At 34.5% G+C, this 12732-nt stretch overlaps 1 protein-coding gene across 3 annotated transcripts; it reads right to left on the minus strand.

Moving 5' to 3' along the window:
• Positions 1 to 1101: 1101 nt before the first annotated feature.
• LOC103981820 (histone acetyltransferase MCC1) lies at positions 1102 to 10707 on the minus strand. 3 transcript variants are annotated; one of them, XM_065104333.1, is made up of 6 exons: positions 10407 to 10707; positions 3704 to 3921; positions 3431 to 3575; positions 3250 to 3349; positions 2942 to 3170; positions 1102 to 1413 (listed from the first exon to the last, which is right to left on the minus strand). In XM_065104333.1, the coding sequence occupies exons 2-6, from the start codon at positions 3808 to 3810 to the stop codon at positions 1230 to 1232; spliced, it is 765 nt and encodes a 254-aa protein (XP_064960405.1). In that variant the 5' UTR covers positions 3811 to 3921; positions 10407 to 10707; the 3' UTR covers positions 1102 to 1229. The 3 variants fall into 3 exon arrangements, with proteins under 3 accessions (XP_064960405.1, XP_009396841.2, XP_018679796.2); XM_009398566.3 differs by having other exon boundaries at positions 10410 to 10706; XM_018824251.2 differs by lacking the exon at positions 10407 to 10707 and adding an exon at positions 8692 to 9918.
• Between the last annotated feature and the right edge of the window lie 2025 nt (positions 10708 to 12732).

Below are 12732 nucleotides of genomic sequence, written 5' to 3' on the forward strand. Positions count from 1 at the left end.
AGAGAGCGAACGAGGGAGAGATTTAATGTCGTCCCATGTGACACTACAAATAGTTGTCATTGCGTTCGGATTTGACTCCAGACATCAATCATTCTGGATTTCTACTTAAATTGTAGGTAGAAAAGGGGTTCCTGATTAGATTCGTTGCAAGTAATTGGAAATCAATGAATATTTTTGTTTAGCTACGGTGGATGATACAGGAAAGAAAGGGATAACACGTAGATAAGCCTACGCCATGCAAGCATCTCCAGCAGCAGCAAAAGACGCGTGCATCGATTCGTAGACATTGGACAGCCTGCTTTTTTTTAACCTCGACTGGATTTGGTAACACCATCACAGTCCTCCCCCAGTATCCACTCTATCAACAAACTGAAGGACCACAGCCGAGCACACGTCACTATATATATATATATATATATATATATATATATATATATATATATATATATATATATATATATATATATATATATTTCATCTCAGAATCTAAAACTTGCAAGCATTGAAATCGTTAATTTGCAGTGGGCCTCGCTCCAATAAAGGATGACAGAGAAAAGTGCACTGAACTCCTTCTCTACCTTAATCAATAGACATGATAGAGAGAGTAATCTGTCACTTGCTTTGCAATCCTGACATCCAACCGTAAGACGTGGATGTTGGGGTAATTAGGCTGGTATTGCATCAGCCATCAGGTACAGCTAGTGCAACTACCTACCTCCGCAGGCCTTAACTGCATCCTAAATGCAGACAAACTCCTCCACCAACCCAACTCATGGGGCAGCTTCGTTTTCCCTTCACACAGGGAAGGCCGGAAGCTGCTTTTGTATCTTTGGCTTCTGTTTAGAGGACGAATAAAAAGGACCCCAAGTTATGGCACTGATCTTACGACAAGCTGTCGCCATGGTTTATACCCTTTTATCTCACGAGTCACCACCACAAAGGTACCACTTCCAACCCATAATAATAGGTTTGGGAAGATTGCTCATTCCTCATCACAAGTATTAAAGAGCACAAACACTACTAATTAATGCACATTAGCATTAACCAAGTTTCTAAATCTCTCCATCCGACAAAGAACAAGCATCTGGTCCACAAGGCATGTGAAAACTTCAATGAGGAAGCTTATTTTCAATATACAGAAAACAAACTCGATGGTATGTGTCTAATTGTTTATAGGTGATGTCAAACAAGCGAATCTTTTTAAATCCTCGGTTGATTCAAATGGCTATCTATACACTCTGACACGCAGAATTATCGGCGCCAAGGATCCTTCTGTTTTGAGCAACCAGAAGGCTACTTGTTTCTTTACACTTGAGATATCTGGGAATATGCTTCTCTTGTTTCCTCCACAGCTTGGAAGCCAGCACTTTAAAAAGGTCTCTCAAGTAAGCTGCCACTGCTGCCACAATGTTTCTGCACAAGAAAACAGGTTCATCATCAAAGGAACATGGAAAAAGGGAGACAGACAAAAAAAGAACATCTATAATATATGGTAGGTAATTCACATGTTATTAATTCTCAAAGCCTCCACATTTTGGGACGTTGGCATGGCAAATACTTTTGTTGTTTCTTATACAATGTTCACATTTGAATGCTATTTAATTAGTTCATGGTGTGTATATTTCAATCACTAACAATCACTTGGTTTTCTTTATTATTCTCAAAAAACTATGTCCAGAATAAGATCAAAATTCGAAAGTCTTAACGGGTAAGAAAAGAACTAATTTAATTGAGATAGGATGCCATCCTCAAATAAGCAATGACAAGAAACATATTTTAAGATCTATCTGATGTGTCTCATGGTTGAATAATTATGATGATATCTGGTTCATAACTAATTTTGATACAGAAATGGGAACACAGTGCCAATTAGTACAATGAAGCAGTGATGGATGGTAAAAATCAGTTTAAATATTAAAACACGACTAAGCTCCTCATTGTGTTCTAAGTTGGTAAATGCTTCTCGTTGTGTACAAGGCATAGGTTGTATTAGAACTTTGTGATAAGTGTCTTTTCATTTTTGGGGTAAAGAATCTAAGTGGGAGATTCAAAAGAGATATAATTGATGCAACATCATGCAAAGTAAAATGTAAATTTTACCAAATAAATAAAAACTATCATTCATAAGACTTCAGCAACTCAAATGGAGTTAGTTATGAATAGAAAAAGGTATCTTAATCAGAGGTCATAAACCGAATGAATGATTTCTCAAGAAGCACCTGTTGTTTCCAAGTTCATAGCCCAGTAGTATGCACTAAAGATTTAGCAAATGCAGAAGAGTTGATAAAACTTTTTCACGGAATCAATGACTAAATTCTTCACCATATTTACATATAGTTGGACTTTCGAATGCCACAAATGACCCCAATTAAGAATCCCAAATTCTTAAAACAAATACATGTCTACCAGCTAAATTATCATAAAATTTGTATGGAGCAGGAAACAGAGCAGTATCTGAGTCAATTAGCAGTTCAAGCATATTCAGTGATCACATTTAGGCATAATTATCACGGCTAGGATGGTCAAAGTAATTCAACACCAGAGACATGTGAAATATGTAAATATGCAAAGTTATCATGAGACAAAAGTAAGGAACTTTCTCCAAGGGAACAAAAAAAGCAAATTCTACTGCTTAATTTGCATGTTTCTCATACAATAAGCACAAAAATTTTGACTAAAAAAGATCCAAGGTATCTAACATACAAGTAACAGCCATCACTTCCCAGATTTAAATTAAAACTTAAGGGAACTCATGCAAGCTTTTCTCGTTGGCAGTTGTAAAAACAAATGAGTAAAAGCAATATATTATTTATATATTATTTACATGCAAATCAATAGATGAACACATCGCATCACCAAGATGACTAGTAAAAGGAATATATGTAAAATACACAACTATTAGTAAACCACACCATGTTTCCTATCGGAGATATATACTTACAATGGAGAGCAGAGAGAATGGCCACCATTCACATAGTAAACAAACAGATATGAATCATAATGCTGGCCATTAATGTAATAAAACTTCTGCAACCGTCTTACGCACGCAAACGACATCTTCTCATAGAAATGTATGGCTGGCACGTTGTAGGAAATGACATGCAAATACACTGCTCTACAATTTGTGATGCTTGAAGCATATTTGATTACCTCGCAAACAAGCGAAGTAGCTGCAAATGCCATAGTGAGATTAGCATAAAACACTATCTGGTGCATAAAAGCAATTAATAAGCTAGACAAGGTATTGACCGATCCCATGGTTTCTATAATTCTCCACCACACCAAGTGTCAAGATATAGACTAGCATTAGATCTTGCCTTGAGGCATTATACCTAAGCAAATCTGAAATCTGCATGACCAACATAGAACAATACAATTGTTACTGTGAGAAACATGTGCTGGAATGAAAATAAACATTAATCTCAGACACCTCGCTTTCTTTTGCTGACATAAGACGTGTTGTGACGAATCCAACTAGTTTATCACGGCCGCCATCCGACCTGCTAACATCAACAGCAGCCCAAGAGACTATTCCATGTCCTTGCACCACACTGAGGAAGAAGTCTCTTTCATACCTGCAAACATTGTGAAAATTTATCCTGATATCCATGACCACAATGACGACTTTAAGTAAACAAAATTTCTTCTGAAGTGCTATTCTGACAAATCAAACACTGAACACAATAACACATTAATGGGATACCTTATAGGAAATAAAGCTACATGGATCTCCTCAAGGACTTCAAGATCAGAAGGTAGTATTGGCCTATATATGATAATTGGTTGATGAGCACCTCGTGGTTCCAACATTAGAAATTTCACTATTATTCACTGGTAGTGAGAGAACATTGAAGAATAGAGTAAAAAGCTCGACTTCATTGATGCCACATCTAACTGATGAGGTTGAATCTTTTTATCTCCCTGCAAGAGTATGAAAATCATCAAATCATTTGAATCTCCTAAGAAAAAGTGGCAAAAAAAAAATCCTCCTAAGAAAAAATAATCATGCTTTTCAGACCCTTAGGCCTTATCTCACAATTTGGTTAAGATATTGGTCATAAATTATAAATAGTGTTTACCAAAAGTATATATCTATCACCCATGAAGATCAACAAACCCATGCATGCTTCTATAAACAACACAAGCTACAAAGCATACCTAGACAACACCTCATACATCTGATGGTATATTTGAAAGTGGCTTAGTTAGTGGCTAAATAAATTTGAATTATAACTTCATTATGAGATGAAAAATGCTCTACCTCATATACAACATCATGTTGGCCAAAACTCACTCCAAAATGAACTTTCCTTCCATAAACACATGTTCATGACTAAATTCTAATAACTTCCTAAGGTGGTTGCATGCAGCTCCACTGAACTTGTCAACTCTAAATTTCAAACAATATTAACAAAATTAATGTCTGATATTCCTTATTTCTCAACATAAATAGATACTATATGTATGCTCATTCGTATAATGAGCAATCTGAATCTAAGTGTCCATATCCCAGTTATTGTTTACACATTAAATCAATAAAAAACACTATACATAGAGGATTAATTTGATTGACCGAGGTGATCCATTAAAGTACACCATTTTACAGAAAATTCCTCTGGTAGGCAAACTCCTACAGTTGAATTAATGAGGACTTGTCTTTTCCCAATGTAGGTGAACTATACCACATCCACATATTCTCTCATATGACCACATCACACGATGCTTGCGTGGTCCCCATGATTAGAACAGAAAGAGAAATAGAGGGAATGAGAAGAGTGGGATTAGAGAGGAGAGTAAGACTAGAAGACAAAGGATGCAATTCTTTTTCATTCAATTTCTGAACTGTTTCATTCAATGAAAAGCTTCATTATTTATAAGAGTTTAGGAGCCTTAATATAATCTATGAATACAATGATTCCCAAGAGTAATCTCTTAGACTCCCTTTATTTGACTTACAGGAAACTTGTATGCTTTTTGAAAATACAAAATGTGACTTCTAGAATCCCTAAATAGATTTTAAAAACTTATTACAGCTGATAAGAAAAAAAAAGTTCACTTAATATAAAAAAGTATAATCCCAAGGTTAACACCTAGAAAGACCAAAAACTCTTCATTTTTCCACAACTCTTAAGAGTTTCTAGACTAACTAATTTATAACTTTTTGTTGATTTCTTTACATGGAATAAACTCTTCTAAAGTCCTTTATATACCTAGATGATTCTCCATCATTCTCTCCCAATGAAAACAAACTCAATCCTACAGAGTGGTCTGCAAGGTACTAATCTAATAAGTCTAGTGCAAAGTCATGTAAGTTCTTCCAAAGTAATCCAAGTGGCATCAAAAGTTGAACGGTCATGCCATTTGATAAGAAAATGTTGAATGACGCTAGTGGCAAACATAACAAGGTGATCATCAAGAATGGCCTCTACATCATCCCTGTATTGTAGGAGAGTTGGTGTTTTGAGAGTATTGGCACCTACAAGAAGACTGTTAGACATAGAAGGAGACTCAAAAGCACCATAATATGGAGTTAAACCCTCCACATTAAAAATTGGACTAATATTTAAGTCAGAAAGCAAATCGAGAATATGTGCATTCGAACCCAATTTTTTGATAATGGGGAAATGACTAATGCCTCAAGCATACAACTTTTTGAATGAGTTTTTGAGAATCTCTTAGGGCAAATGCGAATAAAGACAATCACCAACTTGAAACTCTTGACTTCTATGATGTGCATTAACAGCAAATTTATAACTTCCATTAGTAATTTTACGTCGAATCTCAACATGCAAATCATGAATATGTTGAGTGAAGTGGGTTGGTTCTAAAACATGATAGTCAAATGGAAGGGGTGCAAGGTTAATGGGTGTGCAAGGAATATAGTCAAGTGGGAGGGGCGCAAAGTCAACGAGCGAGCAAGGAGTATCGTCAAGTCAAAGGGGTGCAAGGTCAATGGGTGTGCAAGGTGTATAAGCGATGACAACTTCAAATAGGTTTTTTCTAGTGGAGCAATTGACTGAGTTATTATATGCAAACTCTATCGTGGGTAAGATTAAGACCCAGTTTTTCAGTTTTCTCCCAACTAAATATCTAAGAAGATTTTCCTAGGAACAGCTAACCTTGATTTGATCATCAGTCTAGGGGTGAAAGGCTGAAGTGAACTTCAACATTGAGCCAAATAGTTTCCACAAAATTTTCCAAAAGTAGATTAACAAATTTTACATTCTTATCATACACCATGGTTAAGGGCAAACCGTGTAACTTAACCATTTTTCACAATCTTATTGTACACCATAGTTGAGAGCAAACCGTGTAACTTAACCACTCCTCGAAAGGACAATTTAGCAATATATGAAGCATCATCAATTTTGTTACATGTGAAAAATGGTTCATTTTTTAAAAGCAATCAATAACATATATATGATATCAAAAAATTTATCTACAAAGATTTAACCTCAAGAGTTGGGTCAAGAGTAGTGTAAGGGCTAAGAATTTTTCTAGCGATGATGGGCACACACAACTTGTTATCTAGGTTCTCTACTTCAAAAGGCTTGAGATCTAGTGTGTAGTCCTTAGCAGTTAGGGCTCATGGAAGGGACTTAGAAGTTCTTGATTTGTCCTCTTCCGATGATTTTGCTAGTCACAGGATGATGTTTTTACCTTTGAACTGAAAGGCTTAGGTGTTTTCTCTCTTATAATCGATAACATCGAGATCATATAATCAAGACCGACCCAGAAGAATGTGAGCAATGTTCATTGGTAGAACGTTACAATAAATCTCATCTTAATAATCACCCATTTTTATTGGTACTGGACACCTCTCAATCACGGGTCAAGTGGTTTTGTCAACCTAGGCTACCTTATATGGCATCATATGTGACTCTACCTTAAGGTTTAATTTTTTAACAATAAATTTTAAAACTATGTTCACAGTGTTACCCCCATCTATAATCAACTTGCACATTCTCTCTCCACTCGGATAAAAGTATGGAAGATACTTGTTATCTTCCATTCATTAGAACCACTAGCGATTGAAAAAACGATACTTCCATTCATCTTCCATTCTCTCTCCGCTTCGGATAAAAGTATGGAAGATACTTGTCATCTTCCATTCATTAGAATCACTAGCGGTCGAAAGAATGATATGGACAACATTAACATGGGCATCTTTAATTTCTAGTGCATATTTAGGTTTCGAGTTCAAATACTTGGTGTACTTCCTCCAGTAGATCCTTTGATTCTTGTTTTAGGGTAAGGGTACATTGAGGATATTGAAAGACAATGTGACTTCTATTATGACAGAAGTGACATGGGATTGAAGGCAAATTAGTTTGAAAATCAAGAACCGAACAAGTTGGACAATTCATGATTGGGCCAAGGGTGTTGCTAGTAGTGGGGGGTTTTTTGACTTGATAGAGTCACTTCTCGGAGTAGATTGGGAAATGAATTTATTATCAAAAGGTTAAGAAAATACTCGATGACTTAGAGTTTAAGGTAATTCTCAATCTCATGGGCTCGTCGAGAAGCTTCTTCCATGGTGTTAGAAAAACTAAGGGGGGCTTCTCATTGGATGCCAAACCTTAATCTATCAACAAACTTTCGAACAATGATGATTTGGTCCTTCTTGATTTCACACCTAAGCAAAAGTTCTTCAAATCGAGCCAATATTCAAACATACTAGAAGTTAACTACTTATGGTTTAATAATCATTTAATTAGTTAGTTCTGAAAGTAGGTTGGTAGATATTTTTCCTTAAGATTTTGTTTCATCACTTCCTATTGAGTGATTGGAGGTTCTCTACGACGTTTAAAACTACAATGGGCATGTTGCCAATGCTTCCTAGCAAACCCTAACTGTTTCAATTTTGGAAACCTCACACCTTCAATATCAATCACTCTGTACCACTCAGAGAAGTCCTCCATACTATCTAACCATTCAACAAACACAATTGGGTCAAATTGGCTATCAAAGTCTAACATATCCACTTTGACTCCTCTAGCTCGTTTCCTAAATTGTCAGCAAACCGTTCTTGTTAGCCCATTACTCGGGTTGGGGGATTTTTAGCATGTTCTAGGAATTCATCGTTAAGGTCAACAACTTAGTCATCAAGAATTGTTGGAGCATGGTTGTGAATAGGTGCCCTATAGGTAGACTTAGGATTTGTTCACAGTAAAGCTTAGGAAGTAGGCAAAATTCCTTAATTTAAAGCTATAGATTATGGAGAATCGATCATTTGGTCAGATAATCAATTCAACATTGTATCATGATCTATAAGTTTAGTCCTAAAGGTGTCGTCTACCTACTTTGTTGGCTTTGGGAATCAACAAGATTGGATTTGTTTTCACTTCGCCTAGACAGCCTAATCATGATTCTAATGCTATCGATAAATTGCTTTTTGATAATGATGTTATTAACTGCTGCAATGCAAAAGATAGAGGCATAGTGATTCAAGTTGTTCTCTCACTTTTTTTCACCTTTTTGGATTAGGGGGCAACTTTCAAGGTTTTAAAGTTAGTTAAAAGGGGGAGAGAGAGAGAGAGAGAGAGAGAGAGAGAGAGAGAGAGAGAGCTAGAGGGCGATAAATGAAAAGAAAGGAGAAAATGAGGGGAGAAAAAGAGTTGAAAACCATCCTCTAACAAAATATATAATTTTTTCGACAAAAACTATTAGCAAAAGTTTTCAAAAAATTACCAGGCTTCAAGAGCTAAGTGGTCCACCAATTCCATAGGGACAATGCAAGGATCTGTGAGTAGCCTCACTGTTGATTAAAGCTTTTGCTGCTAGTTGGGACTTGATGGGGTGCAGGGCAGGTTTCTTGATAAGCTCTAATATCAATTGATGTAGAATAGAAAGAGAAGAAGAGAGAAAGAGAAGAGTGAGATTAGAGAGGAGAGTGAGACGAGAAGAGAGAAAATACAATTCATTTTCATTCAAAATCTAAATTGTTTCATCCACTGACAAGCTCCACTGTTTATAAGGGTTTAGGAGCCTTAGTACAAGCAATGAAGACAATGATTCATAAGAGTAACCTTCCTTTGACTTCTAGGGAACTTGTATGCCTTTTGAAAACCCAAAATGTGACTTATAGGATACCTAAATAGCTTAAAACAGCTTATCACAGCTGAGAAGAAAAAGAGAGTGCACTTAATACAAAAGTAGAGTCCCATGGTACCAAAAATTCTTCATTTTTCCACACAACTCTTAGAGTTTCTACATTAATTACTTGATTACTTTTTATTGATTTCTTTACCTAGAAAATCCTCTTCTAAAATCCTTTATAAATCTAGATGGTTCTCCATCACCCCATATGATCAATACTCTGAACAGGAAAATTGAAAAAATGTAATGATACCAAATACGTGGTACCCATATGCCAAACCCATGTACTTACGTAGTGTGTATCGCAAGTGTTATTGTATATGTTAAATATGAGACTTCATAAGCAAGTCAAATATGTTTACGTAGTCGCATATGCATCCCCCATAAGCATGAAGTGGGTCACACACACTGTTATTGTTCCCTCACTATATTATTGATTACTACGGTCTATAACAAATTAATAATACCACATTAATCACTTAGACAAACCTACTATTAGTATTTATTTAATATATTCTTAAATAAGTATGAATATTCATCCACATGTTCCAGATTTTACCATAGTGTGGAACTACCTATTAATTATTTTGCAGTTGACTATTTCTTTGTTTGTAATTAATGATTAGATTATTTAAAGTGTTCTAATATAAGTTCTAGGTGATATCATGATTGTTCGCGTACCACTATCATCTATTGTGGCTGCAACAATTGCCTATCGATACCTAAAACCATAATTATCAAAACCAAACTCTTGATTGACTTGGCGAAGCCTCAAGTCAACGGGTCATTGATTGGACTGGTGGGTCAATTGATTGAACCACATGGCTAATATAAAAATATATAAATAAATAAATATAGAATACAATATAATATTAGAAACAATAAATATCTACAAATGCTAAACTGTTTTTATTTTAGTTTCGATAGCAGAAAATACTGAAAACGTTTTAGAAAAAATATTTATTTCATTGGCTGTTCATTCTCCAACAGAATATTCTTACATGATGCCATAGTATAATTACATAACATACAAATCAATGAGAGAGAGATCTGAAAAATACTAGAATACAGAACCTAATTAAAACATAAAATGGTGGGCAGTTGAAGCTTTTAGCAAACAACAAATCGCATTAAAACTACTAAGAAAGAAGCAGTAGTTCTAACACCAACTAAAACCAGGAGGAAACAAACTTGACCAGCTGACTTAGTGTTAAAAACAAATTTAACGATGGGATGTATCTAAGATCGAAGAAAAAGAATTTGTAATCAACAGATAAATAAACGGACAAAGAAAAAGGAAAAAGAACCACTTTTCTGCATCTTCAGCTAATTCAATGCCAAGGGCTCATCGCGACCTGCAGCTTTCCATAGAGGCGGGAGAGGGCGGAAGTTGGGGCATGAGGAAGCGAGCGATAGAGAGAGGGTGTCGACATACGGAGTGAGGCAGCTAGAGAGGGAGATAGAGCGGCTGAGTGAGAGGTAGAGAGGAGGGCGGCGACGCGGCGGAGAAAGGGGGGAGCCGGGTAGGGCACGGAGACGAGAGGACCATCGATTACCCTGTTCTGGCAATGGAAAAGACTAACGAAGACCGAGGTGTGCCGTGTGCGGTCTGTCAAAAACATGCCGGTTCATAGGTGTCAGCCGTTTCAATTCGGTTTTCTGAAACAAACGAACCATAAAATAAACCGGAGCGGACGGCAGCTTAGACCCCGATTTATCCGGTTTGAATGACGGCTTAAAAAATCGTTATATGTGTTGCTAAATATAACGATCGACACTTAAATAAATTTTGATTATAGAATAATTCTTTTTTTACCTTAGAATTTATATTGAAATTGAGGATAGGATCAATACTATCGAAATTGATAAAAATATTAAGACTCATTAAAAAAAATTGATTGAATGGAAATGAATAAAAAAGACCATGATTCTTCTCAAAAAACAATTAGTCTATTCGTTCCTTTACATGAATATATATATATAGCCGAAGAAGAAAAATGAAAGATTATGGAAGAAGAAATTAAAGAATCTTTATTTAGACCAACAACTAAGATAATAAACAAAAACAAAATTAATGAATTTGGGGGAAGAAAAAGAAAGAAAGAATAAATTGATACCTCTACCCGCTTTAATGTTTGTTGCACGTTCGTTCTTCGTTCCTTTACAAAATATCTAAATTACTCGAAACATTTGAAATAGGAGAGAGCACCTTTCGGAGTAGAAAGAGAAATCTCATAAATTAATAGTTAAAATATACATCAAAAATCGATAGAAAATTCATCTGATTTGACACTTTAAAAAAAAAACCTAATTCTTCTTCAATTACAGGTACACTTGAATTAATATCAATTCAAGGACAAATCTATTCTTAAGTCCTCACATAAATTCAAATTTTTTTTAATCTCCTAAATTTACTGTAGAAAAAGTCAAGAGTACAAAATATTTTCTCAAATCTTAACACATGAAGCATTTATATAAAATATATAAATCTTAATTTTTAAATTTTATTTCTCTTTAAAAGAAGTTTTTCTATAGCAAACTTGCTTTAGAATTTCGAAAATACCTATCAACTCCTGTGTAAATATTTTATTCATTTTTGTGTCTCTTTAAGAGAATATTTTTTTTCAAATTCTTTTCAATAAATCTCTTATTAGACTCTGATATCACTTTATTGGATAAGGAGAGAAGACAAAAAAATAAATAAATCTAAGAGATTAATAATCGAATGATATATTAGAAAGAAAATCGATAAAAAGTCAATGCGATACAACACTTCATATCTATCTATGCAGAAAATCAAATTCTTCATAATGTGAAATAAGTTATTGATACTCTAACACAATTTAAACATAAATTCCCTTATATACTCTCTCACATGACCACGAAGAATTTCTTTCATTTTTTTTCTTGCTATCTTTAGATCCAATAAGAAAAAATCCAGAAGAACTCAAATTATTTCCTTGTATCTTACTCAATAAAACTCAGAAATACATGATATATTTATTAAAAATAATAAAACCTTAATTTTTAAGTTTCATTCCTTCATAAGGAATCCTTCCTTATTAGGATTTCTTATCCTTCTATGACACTTGATTTCATAAATTCAAAAATACTTAATTCTCATCCATTTTACTCAAGAAACTTAACAATATCATATAACTCGTTTAATGAGTTCAAACATTTAAACACCAAATCATTCATTTGAATTTTACCATTTGGTCTTTTATGAAATGGAAAGGTGTGATTTTTCAAAATACCAAATTGATACATTTTATTTGTCATTAGAAACTAAAACCAAAGAATCATGAATCCAACTTAGAAAACCTCTATAAATAAAAGAATTTTGAGCTAAAGAATCCCAAAACACAGAAAAATTATAGCTTAAAACCAACAAGAAAAGGGGATCAAAAAGAAACTTGAAGAAATTCATTCTTTAGATTGATATCAACTATTTCAAGACTCCATACAAAGCATCCATAAGCACGTTCTTGATATTAAGAGAATTAAATTTAATTTAAAAAAAAATTAAAATCTGTCTCTTGAACATAGGGGTAAAAACAATTGTAGCCTTTAAAAATTTAAGAAATAAGAAAGGTTATACAAAGTTAAAGATGCTCGTGAAGTCGGAGGTTA

This window comes from Musa acuminata, chromosome BXJ2-4 (assembly GCF_036884655.1).
Source record: "Musa acuminata AAA Group cultivar baxijiao chromosome BXJ2-4, Cavendish_Baxijiao_AAA, whole genome shotgun sequence".
NCBI classification, from domain to species: domain Eukaryota; kingdom Viridiplantae; phylum Streptophyta; class Magnoliopsida; order Zingiberales; family Musaceae; genus Musa; species Musa acuminata.

Excerpts from the sequence above, each read along its gene's own strand:
- LOC103981820 (XM_065104333.1), bottom strand. The coding sequence starts at position 3,810 with ATGTTGGAACCACGAGGTGCTCATCAACCAATTATCATATATAGGCCA. Across the intron at positions 3,350-3,430 it reads TGTCAGCAAAAGAAAGCGAG|ATTTCAGATTTGCTTAGGTA; the intron begins GTGTCTGAGATT and ends TTGGTCATGCAG. Across the intron at positions 3,171-3,249 it reads TTATAGAAACCATGGGATCG|CTACTTCGCTTGTTTGCGAG; the intron begins GTCAATACCTTG and ends TGGCATTTGCAG.